This window comes from Pinus tabuliformis, chromosome 6, assembly GCF_031772625.1.
Source record: "Pinus tabuliformis cultivar Carrire ecotype Pingquan chromosome 6, CPIR1, whole genome shotgun sequence".
Lineage (NCBI taxonomy): Eukaryota > Viridiplantae > Streptophyta > Pinopsida > Pinales > Pinaceae > Pinus > Pinus tabuliformis.
In genome coordinates this window covers 1,263,918,998-1,263,942,920 of record NC_142292.1, presented here as the reverse complement: position 1 = coordinate 1,263,942,920, position 23,923 = coordinate 1,263,918,998, and the positions used below count along the sequence as shown (strand labels likewise).

The 23,923-nt window shown below is 39.1% G+C and overlaps 1 protein-coding gene across 1 annotated transcript in view; it reads right to left on the bottom strand.

The window, feature by feature from the left end:
- Positions 1 to 884: 884 nt before the first annotated feature.
- LOC149263257 (uncharacterized) overlaps positions 885 to 23,923 on the bottom strand; it is a 73,107-nt gene continuing 50,068 nt past the window's right edge. Inside the window, exons 3-4 of the mRNA XM_089425998.1 lie at positions 6,931 to 7,116; positions 885 to 1,484 (exon numbers count right to left, since the gene is read on the bottom strand). Of these exons, the coding sequence (XP_089282124.1) occupies positions 1,392 to 1,484; positions 6,931 to 7,116 (279 nt within the window). The 3' untranslated portion in view covers positions 885 to 1,391. The remainder of the gene's footprint in view (positions 1,485 to 6,930; positions 7,117 to 23,923) is intronic.

Below are 23,923 nucleotides of genomic sequence, written 5' to 3'. Positions count from 1 at the left end.
TTTTGAAAAAAATGAGAGACCATTAGTTCTCCGTGGAAATTTAAACAAACAATAAACCTTATCATGCTACTGTAATTTCTTAATATAGTGTACTCATTTTCTTGAGCTTTTTTCCTCTTTAGTAAATTTTATCGGCAAACAAAACTTCCCAAGTAATGTTCTACTACTTTACGTACGGAAGCGCCAAAGTGGCCAAGTGATTGACAAAAAAAATCCTATAATAGCCATCACATATTTGGAACATCACAATACAATGGTTTATACAGTTCTACTTATTTCTTCAAACATTTCCACTTCCAGAATTTTGGTCTCTTGGACACAGGATCCTTCAACAAAAAACGTCTAACCTGTTACATGCAAAATCTAATGACCCTAAAATAGTAGAGTAAACAAGTTTGGTATTTACTGTTATTGTCCATCCGTACAGCTTGCATTTTTTACTTTATTCTTATTTTGAACAATTGCCATACTAGTTATCGGAGGGCCAGCCAACCTCAACTCCCTTTTCAATGCATAAGAGAAAAGAGGAAGCTTTTTCTCAATGGTTGTTCATCATCTCGCCCATTTCCCTCTCTTAGTTATAAGGAAAATAACGAACTCCATCATCACGGTTTAACAGCAAGAAACAACGAACCTTAGAACAATATCATGATTCTCAACAAAAAGAGCTCATGAAAGTCTTTCTTCAAATTCAACCATTTCCCAGTGTGGCAATAGTAATTTCTCTTCACCCATTAAAAGAAAAAAAAATTGAGACCCCTTCTATTGCAAAGGCATCTCTGTACAAATTAATATGATTTTCAATATGATTTAACAGAAAACAATACCTATACTCTGAACTGATAGGTGCATCAAAGAACAAAAACAAATTATGGGCTTAGATATTCATAGAATGAAGCATAAGATTCGCAAAACAAATGTAATTTCTTGAATCACAGTTACAGTTTTTTGTTAAATCACATCACAACTGTTGGTAGCAATGTTGAAAGAAGAATAAAATCTCTCAATGTTGAAAGACAAATAAAATCTCTCCTTTGTAGCATGAAACCTTTCTAGCCTTATCACACCAAAAGAATCGTGATTCATTCTTAGTCTGTAAAATAGCTGCCATACAGGACTCCTCTCTGAAATTTCATAGCCCATGTAGACCAGATACCTCTTTCAGCTTGATCAGTAAGATGATCAGTCTTTAAAATAGTCAGTATTCCAAAAAAACAAGAAGGGGGTGCCTCAGAAAAGAATGGCTCATTAAATATCACCACCATCAAGTGGAATCTTATTAGCGATACTTGCATTCTTTGCAAATGAGAACACTCGAAATGAAATACCTTTCCTATATAGAATCTTGGACCAATAGTCTCTTCAAGACAAGCTAGCTATTCACATTCAATTTACTTTTGTTTTTCTTGGTAATACCGAGTAACATCCCCCACAATCTGATTGATGCACTGATATTTTTTGTCAAAACCCCATCCTGGATTGCTCTGTAAAACATTTAGGAAGCATTACATCAATAATTTATAAATCCAAATTAATGGCTATATATAAAAAAGCAACAGATCAACCACAATGAAATAAGCTTTCCCACCATGTTTTCGATATGCCAGAGCATGGGAGCGGGGAAATGTACATGGGGCATGTATGGAGACAGCCCCCAAATTTTAGCAATGGGGGAGAGGGAGATGTCAGGATCCCTAAAATAGTCGGGCCCATCTCTAAAAGTAGAAAAAAGGAAAATAAATATCCAAACAATAACAATCCATCCCATATAAATTCATCCAAGTGCAATGCAAATACTAAATTCAAATTTTTAAATGATATAAACACAATTTGGATTCATAAATAAAATACATTGATTCAGATTCATGGTATCTCACTCTTCTCATAGAAAACACAAAATGACTGCAAATGAAGTATTAGAGAGAGCAATGGGTATTAGAAGGCTTTATGCCCTTGGAGGTGGGCCACTCCCTGTTTTGGGAGGGAGCCAGGGGCCAGGTTTTTTGATGCGGGACACCCAGGTGCTCCTGCTTCAGGGGGCACCCAAGCGTCCAGCTTTTTGAAGGGAAATGCCCAGGCACCCCATTTTCATGTGTGTTTCCACTGCTGGGCAAATAAGGGGCAGACTTTCTGAAGGAGAACAGGACTTTGAGGCTGAATTTGATGCTAGAATATCCTCTGAGAATTCGTTGAAGGAATTAGGTCAATTTTAGGCAGCAGTGAATTACCGGGCCCCAGGAGCCACAGTCAAAACTCTCTGGTTCTTTTGTGAATCCTCCTGATACAGAACAATGCCATTTTCTGAAGCAGTCTGAAGTTCTGAGCATATATCCTTGAGGCTGTTTCTTGTGGTTTGACTTGAGATTTGGCAGACCGAATCTCTTGGAATAATCGCAGGCTCTGAGACAGATTTAGAATAAGATTTCCTGAGGCAATGAGAAGATGGAATTAGCAGAATCGACTAGCAATCTGAGGAGTTTATCTGTGATCAGTGACCCTTGGTTAATCTCCTTGTAGCAAACTCGGCCTGAGGATATTCACCATTTCTGCTGCCCAGAATCTGCAATGGTTCACTAGCTGGGCACTATTTTGTCTGTGAACTTGTATACACCGTCCAGGTCATTATTAGATAGGGCATAAGATTTCATTGGTTACATTCTGTTGGAATTGGAAACGGTTATTGATTGACTGAACTACAAAAACTATTGATGAACTATTGCATTATCTGTGGTCAAAAGAGTAGTGATATTGTTGTGATTCATATCATCTGTACTGCTAAAGAATTGTTGTGTCAATACTCAATGGGCAAAAAATGTTTATTGAGAAACCCTAGCTATTTGAGAGAACACCCTAGCGCGAAAACTGCCCTAGAATATTACATTGAGTATACTTCAAATTAGTTTACATTATAGTGTATTACATATAATATATGATAACATTGTTTGGCATCTGCTGTTAATTGTGCCAGCTGCTTTAATTTATTACCAATTTACCAACAAACAGTACATGTACTGGAAAAACGATCCATTTAAGTTCTTCAAATACAACACCCTTTGATCATAACTTTTTTCTATTTTTCATTTGAATATGACCTCTGATGCATAGTAATGACCTCTAATGCATGGCAATTTTATGTACGTGCAAGTATAACCATATATAATATATATATATATAAACTTTAAAGGAGGCAATCTAAACTTCCAACTTAATTCCTAGGCTATCCTAGGTTTTCCAACAGCATAGCATTCCGGGGAGCACAAGTAAATTGTAGTGGACTCATTAAATGTCTGTTCATTTAATAATTTGTAGTATATTGATACATACAATTCCATACCTCGAATTTGAACAATCTGGCTAGGGAAAAAGTAGAAGTTGACTGCATAGTACTAAAATATACAGGGTAAAGTCTCAAACAATTTTCTGTGGGTGGCTGTAAGATTCCTATTTAGAAAAAACCTTCCAACTTTTGATAAATTTCTGAGTTTGCAATTAAAACTCCATAGACAAATTTCTTCAAACAGTTTACATGTGCAGTGTTGTAGATGCCTTTTCATACATTCAACTTCTGTAAGACTGTATTATGAACAGTGGGCCCTCAGAATAACTCTCAATGGATTCATTAAATATCTATTGACTCGGAAATTTCATTTAGGACAGAAATATGAAAACTCCTCACAATAAAAACACAACAGCAACCATTTTTTTTTTCATTAATCACTGTGTCAATACATTCTACATGCAATGGATTAGAGGAACCTTTTAATGTAGCTCCAGTGAAGTGGACTGCAATTTTCCAGCTGTCCTCATGAGAAAACAGCTCCACATATCAACTCATATTTGACTCATTTAGCAGCAATAATTTCCCTTCAAGTGGTCCTCATTCAAACAGAACTTGCACCAGTAACTCCTACGCTCAGCTAGACAAATTTAATAACTGATATTCACTGTGCTTCTGCCTCAGAGTTGATTGCTGTTTGCATGGGTTAACAATAGGCACGTTCTGGACCTTTCCCAGTTGATATACAGTCACCACGTCCTCAACGCATTGGAAAACCAGTGATAAACCTCTGCTCCTAAGCAAATACACAGCAAAGCATGCAGTGCTGGTCTCCTAGACTTATATCCGCCAACTTAGTATTATTTCATGACCCCCACAGAGTAAGAGTAATCTCCATGCATTAGTGTAATCTCAGTTACATTTCACAAAGGTAATACGTCTGAACAAAGTCACAAATAATGCTCACGGACTTCCCCTAAATTTGATTATTTGGCATCTACACACAAGGGTAGGCCCCACGTCCAGCAGAAAGGTGTACGACCTGGGTATGACAGAGAATGGGTCCCACAAATAGCTTATTCAGTCCAGTCTCCTACACTCAGTCCACAAGAAATTCGTTCAGTAGATGAAATAGCTCGTGGGTTTAGCCAAGTCCTCGAACTGCTCTTCCTAAGAGAGAAATTGAGCCATTTCCCTTCACAATTTAATGGCCACGATGACAGTGGTGTTCCCCCGACTCAGACTTGACCTCTGTTTGTTCTTGAATTCGATTTCCAAGGTACCAAAACTGAGCTTGTTCTCTCTGACTGCAAGGAAGCTTCCCAACCTGCAAAAATGTATAGAGAATATCCAATAAACTCTTAAACCAACTAAAAGCACATGAGTACCTCAATTATTCTCGTAAATCTTGCTCTCCATTCAAGCTCAATGGTGAAATCTGAATGACTTCACTCTCACATCCAAGCTAGGGGGTCTCGTTGCAACACCGAAGTCTGCTATGGCAGCTAGGGCTCCAAAGCCCTCAGCTTCCTCTTCCCACTCTCTCCAAGAGCTCTCTCTTCAAACTCACACAATGCACGAATGAATTAGAATCTCCTCAATTCCCTTCTTTAATGAGTTTAGGATTGTCTTTTCATCTTCACCTTCCCTTTTGTCTTTTCATCTTCACCTTCCATTTTCTCTCTTTATTATTTTTTTTCTTTTTGTTAAATTCACTTTTATAAAGTCACTTTATGATACTCCACTTTATAAAGTTAAAGTGACATCCAACTTGCCTAGGAAATATCATCCTTTCTCCTTCTTTAATAAAGTCTCCTTAGGCAAATTTAAGTCCCCTTATTAATTATTTCACCGCTTTAGCCTACAAGAACCACTTTAGGCTAGTGGACTCCATCATAAGCTTCCCATGGGGGCCGGGACATTACAGTGGCAGGCATGCGGGGTTCATCATAGACCCTAGTGGAACAATAGGAAATCCTTCATATAGGGAATTGGTATGTCACGCAACAATCAAGCAGAAGCCCGCGCTCTGTTGAAAGGATTGAGAATAGCAAAAGATTCAGGCATACAATCTCTAATTGTGGTTGGTGATTCGAAAATAATCATAAGTTATATGATTCTGAACTCTAATCCCAGGGACAATTCTTCAGCATCTATCATAGCTAGAGCTCAACAAGAAGTTGAATACATCACCAAATTTTCATTTTATCATGTACTGCAGGAGAATAATAGTGAAGCCAACCAGTATGCTAACATTGCCTTATTGTTAAAAAAATTGTGTTCTCGATGTTAATGGAGTTATTAACCACCATCTAATTCCCTAAGCATGAATACCAAGACAAGTAGCAGTCGTTTAATTCTTCGCATGACTCACACCAGCAGGCATCAAACCAAGCACAGTGCCAATTATGTAATGAGACACCCATCCTCCCCTGCGCATGCCTGGTGTAATGGTTTTACATGCATTTGAATTCGAGACTGGTGATTTCCCTGATCGCAGTGGGAATAAAACAATTCTAAAAGGGAATCATCTGTGGAAAGTTTGGAAGGAACACAGTGTGGTCTGGAACAAGTTTTTGTTTATCACGAGTGGTTTTCTTCATTCCTCTGTTTCTAGCTGTAAACAGTTTTCAGGGGTGCATTCCACTCTGAGATTGCTCTGTGCAAGAAGTTTTCCTGACGTTCCAAGCTATTCTTAACACAGCCTCGAGAATAGCAACCCCCATTCTTATCCAAGTACCTATCTGTTCATCTTTGTCCTACTCTTTGCAGTTGGAATTCAGTCCACTATCACTCTAGAGCAGTCGGATACCTGGGTTAGCATGGGCATGCAATGTGTGACAATGAATCTGGGAATTGGGAGGTTGCAGGAATCCAGATATAGCTGTGGATTCTGGTATTGGCACAGCCTCGAGGGATTACAGAGAGCTACAAGATATCAGAAGAGTCCTTAGAAGTCATGAGGAGCAACTCCAATGCAACAGGTCATTTGTATACTCTGTCACCTATAGAGTTCATGAGAAAGACAGCCAAGTCAATTCTCAAATTGGAGTGATTAAGAATAACTTTGGGAATGCAATCTACTAAGGAATATGGTGATAAACTTGACCAAGGGAGATCAATCAAAAACATCTAGTCAAAGATTGTCAGTTAACTCGAAGATGAAACTGTGCACCAGCTTGCTGAATATATGGAATAGTAAAGCAGTACTCTGCCTCTCCAAAAGCCAGCCAGGAAGAATCTGCCAGTCGTCATGCTTTTTGCTAAATAGAATGTTTTCCAAGGTTCTTAGAAGATTAGGTCTATGTTATGAAACACATAGCGTACAGAAATTCTGGGGATTTTGTATACAGACAAGGTCTTTTGTTTGCCAAACTCAAACCAGACTTTTGGTGTAATCTTTCTGCAGGCCTTTTGCAGATTTAAATAAAAAAAAATTTCCAGTTATGGTTTAAAAAAAAAAAGTCTCAAGCAATTTTGAATGCAACAATGCATAAAATTATCTAGTTAAAACTAATATAGGTAAACAAAACGGTGTAAGATCAAATGCTTCAGATAGATCTCAAAATAAAAAATATATATATAGGAACCGCTTAGCAAGCATCATCCATCTTTAGCATACTAGGTAGAAAATTTATGATGAATAAGCAAACCTGAAGAGATAAAAGAGCACGATCCATAAAGTTTTTCACAGATGGATGGGCCTCATGAGGAAGGTGACTTCCAATAGACTCCAGTTCTTTCTGCTCCTGTCGAGCAGTCATTCTGCCATGACCACTGTAATAATGTAGAAGCTGCCTCAAATGTGGGGCTCTCTCCATTGTTTCCTCTAAGTACTCCTGATAAAAGTTTTCAGATGGTGGGAGTGAGTAGGAAACACACAAGGAAATTAGCAGAACAAAATTTAATCAAACCCTGAATATAAACAAACACAGAAGAAAAACATATAATTGAAACAAAGTCAGTGAGGTGAGCGGCTTCAATATATAAAGCAGTGTTACACCAAGTTTTTCTATGTGGGGATGCTGGGACATGTACCCAGTAGGTGTGAAGGCCCCCCCAAAAAAACAGGGAAGGGCAGAGGTACAACACATAGGGGACCGTCTCCCAAATATATAAAAATAAAAAATATACTAAATAACTGATAATTAAACATTCAACTTGAAACTAATCATTCTCAATTGAACAATGAAAACCATGAAAGCAATAGCATGATAAATCATGACATCACAGTTCATGAATCACATTTCATTTGCACATTTTGTTATTTCATATCCAATGAATTGTTGTATTTCTAATTCACAATGTCTCATGTCATACTCATGAGTTATCACCAAAAAGAATAAATCAAAATGAAATACAATGACATAAACAGTAATTATTAATAATTCTAAAAGTTTCTAATGTATTAAAGTAAGAAAAGTCAGAATCACAAATTTCAAATGCTTGGTCTTCTACTTCCATCATCTATGTGCTTGAAACCTACCCCAACATCATCCATGCCAACATCTGCTGTGTAAAGTCAGTGAAGTCCTCTAGAACACGGTACACCACAGGAATCCATCTCCAACACCACAAGAGAGCCCCTTCAGCTCCATAAATGTCAAATCCAAGGAAAACAGTCAGAAAAACAATGCAAGCTTTCAGTTCCAAATGAATGCCCAACAGCTAAGAAATGCCCAGCACTGTGGAAAAAAAGGCAAAGGGTAAAATCGGAGAAGTGAGTTAAAGTAGAGGATATGTGGAGAGATTAGGGTTTGCAGAAATGAGTTGAATAGCTATTTATATAAGTAGACAGCAGGTGATGTTAATAGGGTTTAGTTTTTTGTTTTTCTTTCCTTGGGCATGACCCACAAATAAGGGATGTGTAGACATCCCTCATCCTGCAGGGTATGTCCACATGTTAAGATGACTGGGATTACAGACAGAGAGGTACCACACTGCATCCCCTAACGAATCTAGTACAGCCTGGACACATCTGGGATATGACCCACATCCCAACTATAGCATCCCTGTCAGGAAAGTGTACCTGAGGTGTGGATACACCACGTACCCTTGTACTACTGATACAAGCGAAAAAAGTCCACCAGAGAAATGCTTGTAACACTAACATTTCTACAAAGTCAGTTTCCTTACCATGTCAAGCACATTGAAAATTTTCAACTATGATATATAGGTTGCAAATAAATTGTTAACATTTGAAAATTGTCAAGCATTCTAAAATGCACACTTGGGCAACTACTAAAATCATCCAAAGTTCAAACAAATTTAATGATCATGTACAGAACATTAATTATTAATATCATTAGTAGAATAATGCAATTTTACTAATGCCAGTTGGTATACAAGATTGCCGTTTCAATCAGCATGGAAGCCAATATTTCTAAGAAAATTTGTTTCTGAAGCCACAAAAAGGGACTATTTGTGCCCGATGGCATTCACTTGACAGATCAACTTGTTCTATCTTGCTAGAATATAATTACCAACCTTAGTGGGAGTCAGAATGTGCACCTTATTTGAGCATCCAAAAGAAAATAGGATATCAGAAATGGTGAATGTCTATCGTAGGTAATGGCTGTTAAATACTAATACATCCAAACAAATCTCCCCACTTGCAGGGGGGACTTTTCTACCTCAGAGGTAATCGCATAGCTGGTCAGTGACAGTTGCAACCACTAATCCCCAAACAAATATATATAAGTAACAATTATCAGTCATTATCATACAAACACAAGATGAGACTTCTTATACAAAGATTATAAACTCAGAACATAAAATAAGTGGTGAATATTCAGAAATTGCCTATTTTGATAAATCTTCCAAAACAAAATTTTCAAATCCATAGAACTTGCACCAGATGTTCGCTCAATCCTTTTATATAGAATGCCAACTAATAGGATAGGCTTTGTGGCTATGGTTGACACTCACCAAACCATTCCAGTCTGGATTGTGCTTCATAGGCTAACTTTAGCAGTCATGCATGAATCTGTGTTTGAAATTCTGAATCAATTTGTAATCCCTGAGCAGCTGCACTGCAATCTCAGAGTTCACAAATAAGTCACAACACAAAACTGGTTCAATTACAATATGCCAGATTGTATTCCCTTAAATTTACAAGAAAAATGACTGTTTGATAAACAGAGTATTTCCACACAGGTTGAACACCTTAAGCGACCGCTCACACATGCAGATCAAATACCAGTACACAAACCCTCAAAGAGAAAAATATCCATGGCCCAGGCCAACGCAACCACTCGATACAATATATTAATGCAAAAAGAAAAAGAAAAATATGCATGACTTTCTCAGAAAATATCAACAGCAGATGACCCTCCATGCTCTTTAAATAGAGATCAAAAGAACAAACATTAAGCCACAGATCAATATAGCCGTTCGTATTAAGGAGATTATGAAACCTCAGATCGCTTTAAAGTTTATATCTAGAACATATTGTGACCATCATATTAGATAACTACAAATGCATACTAAGGAAACACACTTTATACATAAAGATGCATTAGCTCAAGCTGATCTTGACTACCTCCCAAGTGTCTAAATATCCTCACAATGACTTCTAGTCTCGGGAACTCTTAAGCTCTCAAACCTTACTTCGAAGAGCCAGCGGATTATGAAAATATACCCTTTAAGTGCAGGGTATCTTTACATTGTGCCTCTTGGATGAGGCAAGATTCGAGGATGGCTGGGGGCCTGGATCCCCCATGTGACAAGGTACAGGACAAATAGGATCCCCAGAAAATACAAGAAGGAATGTAATGGTTTAGGGCTTTAATATGGGTATTAGGGTATAGTAAAATATTATAGGGATTTTTGGTGAGGAAATCACCCCACAGCATAGAGGATACTGTAATGTCAGTCAACCTCCATCAAGGAAAATGAGATGTCAATGGGACATCCCTGGGATGCCCCCTCAATCAGGATATGGCTTGAGACCTCAACTAGCCATTCCCTGCATCTCAGGGCCAGTAGGGGACGTTTCCTGGCATCCCCACGACCCATGGATGCAAGAGTATGGTCATCTGGTGACATGTTGTGATTTATCCAAATATAGAACAAGAATACTTCCCAGAATATGGTAAATTGCAACATAAAATAGAAGATGGAAGATGGCAGAAAAAGTAAAGGAACTCATTCAGGCTATTGCATTCCTCAAAAGTTCTGGCAAAAACCCAAGAAAAGATTCACAGCAAAGATAAGAATGGGATCAGAGAACAGGATCACTAACTCCAGAAGGTAAGACAGCTCTCCAATGTTTGGAAGCTTGGTAGAGTCCAGTGGAAAACCCACTTCATTCAGAGGCTGATCCTGCTTAAGAATTCAGTAAACACTTGCATATGGAGGTACCTTGGTTGACCGAAGGCTGGGCAAGAAAAACTCTTTACTGAGATTAGTAATTGCTTGGTTGGACACAAAGGTTTCCACAAAAATGAAGAGTAGACTATGGTAAAATGGGTGGAAATCAAAGAATGAAACTCTAGAACATAGACAAAACGTTGTGCTTCGAATTACCAGCAAAATCTGGGGCAACAAAGCTTCATTTGGAAGAAAATGTGCTAGTGGATCAGTTTAAGCTTTATTATTTTGGCCTGAACAGCAAACTGCTTTTCAGATGGGACGAGTGCCCCTGTTTGTAAGTAAGATATTAATGAGCTATTAGCAGAACTGACAAATCTCAAGACTACAGAAAAGGGTTCCAAAAGACCCTGACAGCATGCTTGGTTCCTACAACAATGATGCACGAAGCTGTTTTTGTAATGAACATGTAAATGTCACAGAAAACACAAAACTGCTACAGGAGACATGAGGTAAACAGACATGACAAAGAGAACTGTCCTTGACTCTTAAAGAAATTATGAAGGCACAACAACAGAGGAATTAAAAAAAAATAGCCGCATGCAGTTCACTGTCATTTTTGGTTTAAGATGGTAAAAAAAATTAAAATGGTGAGCTGTGTTCTATTTAGTGTCATTTTTGGTTCATGATAGGTAAGATAAGTTTATTAATGTCCAACAAATGACCAGAAAAGTAGGTCAATGATACTGAAAGATGCAATCCAGTATCAATACAATGTCGGGGTGCAAAAGCAACTCCTAGATCAATACTGAAAGTAAGGGGATGTCTATCTAGGAACTAAAAGTATTTGCCTAACAAAAGGATATAAAAAGTGTAAAAAGAATAGATGTTGCAAATTCAAACCATAACACACAGTGCCATTATAGAATCAAAATTAGCATGGGAATTCCAATCACCATTCATGATAGAAGTCATGTTTGAGCTAGGTTGACAAGGAATGGGTATGTGAGAATGGGCACAAGTAACTATACAACACTTTTAAAACATGGGACAAGGGTACATCAACAAGAAATAAATCAAATTTTACATATACAACACAGTTGCAAAGGAACAGTTCTTGAAGTTTGCAAAACGCATTCCTAGCATTCCTTATACCTAGGAACTTGGGTACTAGAATGAAATGTTCCAGATTGGGCAAGAGAAATTCCAAGAGCTTGAGAAACACTTCGAAAGCTTTCCAGTTAGTTGAGCCACTATCCAAGGATATTACCACCTTGTTACCTACAATCGAGAACCTCCAAATCGTCCTAACAAACTTGTGAACTCAACTACATTCTCAACCACATTCGCCCCCGAAAAAGCCAAACATCTAGGTTTTAAGCATTGTTTGAAGGCCACATCATCACTTTTGGGTCTTGTTACCCACCAAAAAGTGTGTAACCCATAGGAGAAAAAGTTATCCCCCTTGGACAACCAGCCAGCCAACAACCCTGTATGATTAGGACATGACAATGATGCCAAGATCCTCCGCTTCTTGCTCAAGTCAGATTTCTCTCTCCCATCCAGTAATCTTGCTTGAAGAAAGGTGGGTTATCCATCGGCAGGTACTTTAACCATTTTTGCAATCATGTGCTTTCACTTAATATTATGGGCATACTAATATGGATCAAGGGGCAAACTGGATGATTGACCAATCTTGATTGTATTCTTGTTCCCTCGCTTGAACTAGGAGATTGGTCTTTGACTCTAGTCCGATGGGACCTCCACTAAGGCCTTAGGATTTTAGGAAGTGCACTATTGGGAAGAATCTAATTGAAGTAGCATGTCCAAGATATTCTATACTTATCACTTTCCATCTTTCCCTTTATTCATCTTCATTCCTCGAGATGGTGGTCATTGGTCATTGGGATTATCACCCTTTCATCCTCATCCTTGAGTCTAGGCCTGGAAAACTTTTCCCTAAAGGTTGATGCAACTAAAAGAAAGATAAAATCATAAGAAAGCCACAATGAAAGATAAATGAAAAATGCAAAAGATGGTTGGAACATTTGATTAGTGCGTGGGCAAAAGCCTAGCATGAGCTCTAACCCCTCATTAGCATCACCCATTTCCTCAAGCACATGATGCTTCATCCATAAAAAGGAACACTTGTATTGTCCCAACCCTGGTAAGCAATAAACTGACTCATTCTTAAGAGGTAATGGAAAATATCAAAAGTTTGGGCTCCTGAGTTATGCACTCAAAGAAAGATAAATCATGAAGAAGAAGTAAAAGGTGCACCAAAGGAGTGGAAAAAGCAAGCTGAGGAAGGGGTAACTCATGCCTTCACGATTTCTCCCTCCTTACACCTATACACTCAATGTTGGACTCTATCAGTTGGTCACATGGCTATGGCACCTTGCCTTGAAGTCTTTCCCACTCTACAACCACCATTCTCACACACACCTATGAATTGATGGGTTAACTTGGGATGTGTCACTTTGCCTTGGGGGTTGGTAACACCTAAAATGGTTATCCATCTAACCATCCATATCATAAGGATATAACATGTTAAAGGAACTTCATCTAGTTGGACATTTGAAGTTGAGCTTCCAGTGAAGAATTACTATGCCCCCAACATCAAGTATGGCCCACTATGATGCATTTATGGTTATTGTCCCTCATGATTGGTGATTTCACTTGATTTTGAGTAAGGTTTTGTCAAGTGGTATTGTTACAGTAGCACAGGCCTTTTGAGAGATGATTATCAGCCTTCTTAGTGGCATTCCAAAGGCCATTTTACATATCCAAGAGAGCATATGACCTTGTTGATGCAGCATTGCCCACCCAGAGCAGAGCATTAGGCTATGTGATGGCTCCAAATGGTACTTGACACTTTGAAGTACACCCAGACATTGAAACGCTAAGCCAATGAAGCTCGGTGTTGGATATACTGATAATGTGCCCAAATGGACCTAGGATGCTCCCAAGTTGACCTTGACATTGTTTGTGATGTCTGTTGCTTGTTCTGAAGCTCGAATGATGATTGTTATCCTTGAGATGATTGGGGAGGGCTTGCACATCACTATTTGACCCAAACGCTTGAGCATATTGATGCCATGTCACCCTCTTTCCCTTTAGAGGGTGATGTAGGGCACTTCGGTGACAACGTCTTAGTTTGGAGGCACTTTGGCGAAATACCAATGGAATTTGAGCTACTCATTTGGAGTATGGAGCACACATTAGCCTATTTGTCATTTGTGGCATTTTGAGCTCCTCTGGAGAATGATGTCATAGTGAAGGAGGCTTTTTTCCCATGCATGTGGGCTCTTTTGGCATTATTTGTTATGTTTTCGAGCTATTATGAGGTTGTTTTGTAACCCCACACTTGTTGAACACTCAAGTAAACTTGTAATAAGGATTTTACTTGTATTTTTGTAAAAATAAGGGTTCTAAGCCTCATATAAAAAGAGGTTCCCATTATTTCATTTCTTCATCACATTTTTATAACTCTTCTCTAGCAAAGAGTACCACTTAATCCTTTTTCACTACTTGGGCAAAGAAGTGACTCTGTTATGGTGTGAATCCTTACAGAGATGGTCTTTTGTATGGAGATGTTTTTCTTAGGATTGAAATAATTGTTTCTAGGAGAATGTTGTAAGTTTCATGCTTTATCTCATATTTTGCATATTGCATTTGTGCTAGTAGGGTTTCTATGTTTTGCCATGACTAAATACTAAATCTATGTTGAAATCCTGAAACTCTAATTGTGCATTCATTATATATAATTTCTCCCCTCACAAGGAAAATTGCTAAGGCATTAACGGGATGCCCTAAACATCCTCCCCTTCCTTCATCAAGGTCATTCTCAGAGATTTGGCCTATAAAATACTCCATTTTCCCAATTAGGATAAGGCACTAATCATTATTGTGTTTATTATCCATAAAATTTAATAAATTTCTTCTTCTTTACCTTGTTCCTAGACATCTAAGGTTATAAGGTAGAAAATTGAAATTGAATAAAAGTGAATTTATGGTGAATGTTTATGTTTCAGAAATTATGAATTGCATCAATAAGCCACATAAAAGCAAAATCTAGCATCGTGCATTGGTAAATGTCATCTTTATTTATTGCTTATGCATGTTTTTCAGCCCTAAATTCCCATCAAGTGACCCTAACCCTAGGTGTTTATTGGAAAGCCATCACTCCCTTTTGTTGATTATCCTTGAAAGGCCTTTTCTTTGGTTGCTATATGACATTGTGCACCCTATCATTGCAAACCAATCAAAGCCTAACTTATAGCAGCGATATCTTTGGTCCTAGACTAGAGAATTTGAATTGAGGTATAGAATATTTAGGTATATCTAGAATTTGTCGATACTCTATTACATATTATAAATCTCTTATCCTTCACCTTAAGCCATAGCATTAGAATATCCTTTAGATGATCTAGGGAAGCCTCTCTTGACTCTTATGGTCAAACAACACTAAAGAGAAACAGATAGGTTGTTGAGGTGATAGTGGCAACCCTTTCTCTTTTTGCCATAAAGTCTAACTCTGCTTGGTGGGGCTTTACACTAGGCCTACTAGATTTTGCAGCAATGTCTTTAGTGTTGTTTTCAGGGAGGAGTTGGGTCCACCTCCTTGTGATCCTAAGTCTAGGTTGGATTCTCTTATTTGAGCTTATCCCGTAGACAAGGATAAACGCACTTGTCTGGCGACTCCATTGGAAGAACAAAGCCCTAGTTCTTAATTGAGCTTCCACTGTTTTATGCTTGTAGGATGAAGTGAGCATTTATTAAGACATTTTGCATTCACCCCGGTGACTCCCTATTTTCATATTATGATATTATGGGATAAGAAATGGCTCATTGGGATTTGCATAAGAAATACCCTGCCTTGGACATTCGGGATATCCAAAGCATCTTTGCCCAAATTGCTACAAAAATTGTCCCAAATTTAATTGCATTGCTTCTTCAAATATTGATCACGTGATAAGTTTCATGGAAAATGCTTCGATAAATAATGTGATTATAAAGATGCATTGATGAGATTATTTATGGAATATTTGAAGAAGATCAAAGAGAGTGGGATAAGTATTTTTGCCACCAAAAGAGCATATCTTTCAAAAGCAGTTTTATTAAGGATTTTATCAAGTGTTGGGAATCCAAATCTCAAAACTATGAAGACAACCTTCAAGACCTAATCGAGGCCCTCGAAAGGGAAGATCTTGTCAAAAAAATGTGTAACTAGGTTCGGCCTTCATATAGATGAATTGAACTTTTGATTCTTGTAAAGTGTAAAATGAAAGAAAAGAAAAAATTATTCTTTTGGAGCATGGGTTTCATGCTCAAGGTCTTTTATTTTAGGTCAAGCACCCATTGAGTGCTTCTAGGGCTTTTCCTAGGTCAAGAAGTCAAAAGAGTCATTGTCATAAGTGGAAGACCCCATCAGGCACATTGTAACTAGTAAAGAAAATAATTTTTGTCTCAAAAATTTTCCAGATACCCTCCAAGACAAAGTTAGCGTCACAGCTAGCAAGTCGGCCTAAAAGGAAGATCCACTTCCACCTTGAAGAGCCTATATATAGGAGGGAAATCGTCGTCCTTGGGACACACTCACTCATCTCTCATTCTAGCGAAGAAGAAGGAAGAAAAAGGCAGTGAAGAAGGAAGAGGACGAAGAAGATCTTTGTTTGGGTTATCTCTCTCTCTCACATGCTAAGGAGAAATAGGTTTTCTGCAGCAAGACCTAGGGTTTCTATCTACAAGTTCGATCTTAGAGAAAATAAGACAAGTAGGTCAAGCAAAGGTCACCAAGGGTAATCCTCAAGCTCCAGAAGTGAGGGAAAGGCAAGCTAAGGTCAAAGGAAGGCTCAGAAGGCAAATTGAAGGTCACACGTGTGGCAACAGCGACTGTTAGGGGGGCCGAAATTTCAGATCTGCAGTAAAGGCCAAAATTCGGCAGCTAGAGGTCGAAGAAGTGCTACTGGAAGAGATTTGAAAGGGTTTGACTGGATCAAGGTTAACACATCATCTGGAGAGGTTGGTCTTGGTCTTGGAGGGTTCTGAAGTCAGTCTTAAGCTCTTGGAATTTGTCAATTGAAGAATCTATAAGGAAGATGAGATTTGCGGGTTTTCCTCTCAAGTGGAGAGGTTTTGGCCCTATCTTCCAGCCTATATCCTTTGTTCTTGTTCTTCTTGTTTTGGTGGTTGTTTGATGATACACACATATAATATTAAGTCACAAAGCTAATAAGTAAAAAGACATCACAAGCAGTTATCAAGTAAAGAGAAATATCTATAATCCTTGCCCTTTAGATTTCTCAACATGGTATCAGAGCTAAGGTTAACTAAGGGCATTATGAAGATCTCTACTACATTGAGGAAGCTCTTCAAGAAGTGTTCAAAGATAGAAAGCCATCTCAAGAGAAGCATCAAGGAAGCATGGAATCTTCTATTTGTTGAGAATTCAATAGGGCAATGTATATGTTAATTCTCTTAACTTAATAATTGTTTGTGTTACCTTTTTACTTATTAGCTTTGATCTTTATTATTCCAATGTGCAATACATCAAATAGCTACCAAAACAGTAAGAATAGTGACACAATATATAGGCTGCAAGCCAAGGCCAAAACCCCTCCTCTTGAAGGGAAAACTCGAAAATCTCTTCTTGTCTTTCAGATACCATGACCTAGACTCGGACAAATACCCTCCAAGATCAAGTCTTCCATGACCTCTTGCTGCAATATCTTTGACCTCCCAGTAGATCCAAAATTCTGCTCCCCAACAACTACAGCGACTGTTGTTGCTTCTCTAGGAGACTTCGATCTCCCTCTAACAGCCTTCCTCTTGACTTCGCTTGCCTTCACTAGATTCCTAGGGCTAGTAAGGTGCCCTAAGAGACCTACGCTTACCTTCCCTTCTCTCTTGCTTCCAAAATTGAACCCCAAACTATCCCAACGCAGAAACCCTAACTTCGCACTTCTAGAAGAATAAAGAGAGACCCAAACACTTCAACTTCTTTGTCCTTCTCTAGTTCACACTTCCTTCTTCGATCTTCTTCTTCTGTCTTCTTCGCATAAGAGATGAGAGAGTGAGTGATCCAAATGGAGGACCAATTCCACTTATATATAGGCTCCCTCAAGGGTGGACGTCACTCTTCATGTAGGCCGACTTGGTCTTGGAGGAATTTTGACAGTTTTACGACAAAATAAAGTTTTCTTTACAATATACAATGTGCCCATAGGGTCTTCCATATATGACAATGACTCTTATACCTAGGACAAACCTTAGAAGCACTCAATGGGTGCTTGACCTATAAAATAAAAGAACTTGAGCATGAAACCCATGCTCCAATAATAATAAAAATTTCTTTTTCATTTTATATTTACAAGAATACATTTCATATTAATGAACACCAAACCTAGCTACACATTTCTTTCAAAACTCCCTCTTAACTAGGAAGGTATTCATAAGAGGTACATGGTCATTCTCAATATGAAGAGATCTCATAAGAAGAGTCGGATTGGTAACCCATCTGTCTAGCATCATAATAACCAGCATTGTCATATAGCAAGGCCTTGACTAACAGCTCTATCTCTCCACAAGATCAGAGCACAATGCTGGCGAGACCAATGATGTATAGACACCATCATCATTGTCTCTCCAAGGTACATACTCCACCCGGGTGTTCACAGAGTATGACCTCCCATTGGACTATTCTTATCTTGGGTAGCTAATCCTCAAAGAATATCGGTCCATGACTACTCTTATCTTGAATGCCCTACCACATTCTCAAAGAGTATCGAATGCCAGATGGTTACCCAATCCTCCATTCTTTCTTCCCAAGTGAAGACAAGAATGTTGTGTCTATCTCTCCCTCTCAATTAGGGAGGACAAATCCACCAAACCAAGCTTGTCCCTTAAGTATACAAGCTTCTTGTTCGGAAGTGATTTCGTCAATATGTCAGCTACCTGCTCATCAGTGGAGATATATCGTAGCTACAACACACCATTTTGTACTAGCTCTCGAATATAGTGATACTTGTTGTTGATATGCTTTGTCTTCCCATGAAACACTGGGTCCTCAAACAAACGAATACAACTGGTGTTATCACAAACTATCACTGTAGGGTTCATCAGTCCTTCAAACAAGTCAGAAGGCAGCTTCCTTAACCACACTGCTTCTATGCTTACTTCACATGCTGCAACATATTCAGCTTCAGCACTACTCAAAGCAACGGTGTCTTGCTTTCTGCTCATCCATGAGACCATGGAGGATCCCGTTGAAGAAAGTGTAACTAGGTTCGGAATTTACAAATGTAATTTTGATCTTTGTACTTGTCAAGAAAAGGAAATGTTCTTTTGTGAATTATAAGAATGAGTTTCTTGCTCATTTCTTAGGAAAGTCAAAGAGTCAATGTCTTGCTCTTCTTGAGCTTATATGAAATGTAAAAGAGTCAACCTAGTGTCTAGATCAAAGCCCTCCAAGAGAAGCACCATCTCCTTGAAGAAGGCAGCAAGCAAAATGAGTTAACAAGCACTGCAAGTCGACTAAATGAAAACACAGTGATCTCCTTGATAAGTCGGCATGACTTATGGCAGTGATCTCCTTGATAAGTTGGTCTGACTTATGGCTCACATGCCGGCCTAATGGATGTCAACCATGACCCATATGTATAACACATGGAGTGACATTTCAAGGAGAGCACCTCGGATGATCTCAGAAGAGGAAGAGCAAAGGAGAAGGATACACAGAATCTCGGACATCCTGCAACTGTGGATAAGGAGCAGAGATATCTCCGCATACATCTCTGAAGTTTCGGTCAAAGCACAGTGGCATAGGATTTCGTATAACGTGCAAGAAAGTAATCACAAACCTCTGCAACTTCGGGTGAGGACAGAGCCTTGGCATCCTTCTGAAACCTCGATCACAATTGCAGTGATATCTTCGGACTCCTCTATGAGATTGTAGACAAAGTAACAGTGGTATAAGAAGCTCGAATGAATGCAGTAGACCAACACTTCAAATCGATCACTATGATCTTAGACAAGCATTACAGTGACACTTCTCAGCACCACTGTGATCTCAGTGCAAGGAGAATGTTGTCATAAGACTCAGTACAACAGTGTGGCAACAACAGTGTGGCAACAACAGTAATCTCAGGGATAACCTTTATAGTGCAGCAAGAACAAGACCTAGTTGACATGGTAAATAAAGCAAGATGCAACTATAAGGATCTTTGTGATATTATGATCATGATCTCGGTGAAGTAGTAACAATGATGATAATGATCTCAACCATAAAGAAGAGGATGGGTGTCTTGATCTTGGAGTGGCCTAGTAGGTCAAGGGTCATGGTCTTAGTGTTAGTCAATTGAATCTCCATAAGAAGAATTTTGTGCGGGTTTTCCTCTCCAAGAAGGAGAGGTTTTGGCCTTGGCAGAAAGCCAAACATCTTGTGTTCTTGTCTCTTTGTTTAGATAGCAATTTGATGAAGCAAACACACACACTAATAATAAGAAGAAGATCAAGCTAAGATAAATTGCAAAAACACTTCACAAATTGTTATCAAGTCTAGAAGAATCACATTAATCCCACTTGCATTCATTCGCGCATCATATAAGCATAATAAAGGAACTTCATACATAAAATATCCAAACACATCAACCGAACAAAGACACAAAAATTGCAGAATAACTCCTTTTATTAATATCTTCCAAGTGTTTACAGACTCTGTCCACCCTGTGCACACAGCTGCAGGTGTCCGCGCACTCAGCTACGGACTTCTACCCTGGCCTTTGCGCACTCAACTACGGACTTCTACCCTGGCCTCTGCGCACTCAATTGCAAAGCCTCTACCTACGCTACAACCCAAGACTTAAACTTTTTCTTCAAAACTATCACTCTATTACATGATCTGCCATTCTATTCCTTGATTGATGTCTAAACTACTTAGAGCTTAGCTCTTTTTATACAATTCCATGGTCCACGGACCATGGGTAGATCTCTTACAGCCGACTTTACTTTACAAAACTAAGAGTGGACTACCCTTTTTGACACATACACCTTCATGCTCCACGACCACAAAATGTGGAGTCTTTTAGAATTATATTACAAAAATTGACTTAAACATGGGCTTTTAGCCCCAAAACTGCCCTTGGGGGATCTCGCTCCCAACAGGCCCCCAACACAAACATCGTGACTCGTCCTCGAGTCACTCGGTAGGCGCGGAGATCTTTGCGCGAAGCCCGTCCAGCTCGACCCAGATGACCGCAACTTCGGTCGTGCACTGAGCTATTGCCTGCTTCGCATCTTCAACTGTCTTCTCGGTTACTGCTCCTGCGCTGTCAGCCTGAAGCTGTTGTTGCATCGCTTGTAGAGTCGCAAGCTTGCCTTCAATGTTTCCTATGACTGCGTAAGCTTCCTCCAGCCAAGGCTTTAGTCGCGCCTTCAGCACTGCTTCCTTGTGCAACGTTGCATCCACCTGTTCCTTCAGCTGCTTGGCTTCCTGCAGCTTGGCTAACCTCTGTGTCAGCGCGACGGTTTGCGTTGTGCCCTTAACTTCATCATAGCGTTGTTGGAGTTCGCGCACTTCTGTCTCTAGACTTTGGATGTTTGGGTCATCCTACAAGCTGGTCAGGACCATAAATGATTGCTCGAACAACTGTGTGGAGTCTGCTACTGCACTCTCTACCGCCACGACTGCTTCTGTGACATCGGCCACCTGTTGTTCCTTTACCTCTGGCGGTGTTGAAGGCTGGGCCCTCAACTGGAGCTCTGTAATCTGTAGGTTCATCTCCAACTGAACCCGCGCCATCTTTGTCCGAGTGTCGCGCACCCCTGTGGCCAATTTGTGGATGCGGACCTCGACTAGCTCCTCCTCTGGAATGGCCAACTCTCGGACCATTTTGCATGCCTCTTCCATGACCTGCATGATCTTCTTGCTCTGGTTGGTTGCCTTGGCCTCAGCGGCAATGGCAGCATTTCTCTGTAGAGTCATATGTTCGTTGTTTATCCGTTGTTCGCTGATCACCTGGAGGGTGCCGTGCTCGCGGGCCCTCAGCTCTGCAATTACTCCATCCTGCAAGAGGTGGAGTGCTTCGCGCGAAAAGAGACATACAAGGATCTGTCTTCAAGGATATGAAAGAAGGTTGAAAGAATTAAAGGAGCAAGTATACAATAAGCAGGTCAACAACAGTCATAATTACAATCATACACTGGCTCTGTTTGATGAAGTATGTCAGTGAGCCTCACTTCTTGATCACTAAACTTTGTCCATGCCATAAAAGAGTCTCAAGTATGTATATATATTTTAGTAGTAATCCAAGGAGTACCTCTTACAATCCATGATTACTTCACTGTCTCAGTATAGTTATTACGTCAAGGCGGTTTCAGTGATGTGACAGTCTATCTATACAGTGCCACCCACAGTACAGTTATGTTATTCATGGACAAGTTTGGGCTCTCAGTACATTGCCTCTCTACACAATGCACATAAACATCATTGTGCAATGCCATACCAATATACTTATCACATTCTCGAATTCTGTCTATGATTATGATCTCAATAGCATGGTGCTCGGATCGGATCATAGTATCACTAACATATCAACAATATGTTGAAGTCAAAAATACCTAAAAAAAATGAATTGGGAAGGTCGTGAAGCAGTCTTGGTGATGTCAAGACCATTGATGTCATGGTGCTAGAAGGCCTCCAAGGAAGTCGTGCTGAAAAGATACTAATGATGGGCAGCTCAAGCAAAAGAATCATCAAGGTGAAGATCTCCTCTTCACACGCCAAGTAAGTATCTTGCAATTCTATAATAAGATTTGGTTAAATGATTTCTTGATTGCAAGGGGATTTATAAATTGGTTAGATAATTGAAAGTCCTTGCATAGAATAAGGAGGATTGTCATAATCCTCATAGAAAAGAGAAATCATTGATGTCTATACAAAAGTTCTATGAAGGAGAAACATTATCTGAATCCATCAAGAAGACTCGTAGGATTCATATGAAATCACTTAAAGGTCCTTGAATGGAAAAAGGAGGATTGTAATCATCCTCATAGTTAAGAGAAGTTAGTGAACATATCAAGCTCTCCTTTAAATTCGTGGGAGGGAACTCTTAAGGTTCTCTCATCCCTGTGTAGCAAGAAAAGAGACATAAAAGAGATATGTGAAGTACTAGAAGATATACTCTCTGAAATGAAGTAAAGAAGATCATATCATTGAAAGATGGAGGGAGCTAAAGAAAAGGGCCAACGAAAGAGGGAGTATCAATCAAATCTCTCCTATGAGTAAGATAATATCCCTCACAAAAGGGTCATATCATCAGCTCCTAAATCTTGTAGTATAAGATATGACAATGATAATAAGATGCATCATGGCATCACGGAAGCATTAGAAACAAGAGATCGTGACATCGCCATGGGAGTCATGAAGGACAAAATTCATGGCAAACAAACATGTAGGATATAAAGCTCTTGGGAACCTTAGTGGACATTGAAGAAAAGAAAGAAGTCACCTAAGGCTCATCATACATCAAGTCAAAAAGGAAACATCTGCCAGTTGGGGATATACAAGATCCTCAAAAATTCTCTGATGGAATCCTCATCATAGGGTTCACAATCTAGAGAGGAAGCAAGTGTTTCAACAAGAACTCCAACTTATGGAATCCATGAGATAATAGTGTGATGACATGAAGCAGATCAAGAGATTGAAGATCTCTTCAATCAAGGAAGCTGCTGGAAGAAGCCGAGATGACCTAAAGATAAAATGAGGTATATATGCGTGTATTTAATTTTATAATGTCATGTCGTATGGTTGTAGGCAATATATATCATCGCTTCTATCTTAAGAAGCATGATCAAGAGAAAAGGATCTCCTCCTCTGAAAAGATGCAGAAATGCATAAGTCGCACTAGATGAAATCAACATAATATGTTCTCATATGAGGTATGATGTAGTTGACTAAGAAACTCTGATTGAAAGCTCCTGGAAATGGAATGTGTGAGGAAGGAAGAGATCGTGAGATATGAAACCATAATGAAGGCAATCAACATCCAAAAGACCAAGAAGATTTGACTAGGAAATCCCCTGGAAAGATATGAAGACTCTGATGGAAATTTGAAAAAGATGAAGACCCTTGCCAATAGATATCTTTGGAGATGTGTCAACATGTATGCAAGATGTTGATACCCACAGGAAAATGTCATGATGAAGAGCCATCTCGAAAGGTACAATTTGATTTAATGTTTTAATTTCTTGAATAATATCTGGATGAATTCATGCAAGGCTACTGACACAAAAGTTGTAAGTACAAGTACAACTTGCATTTATGTGGTGGATGGA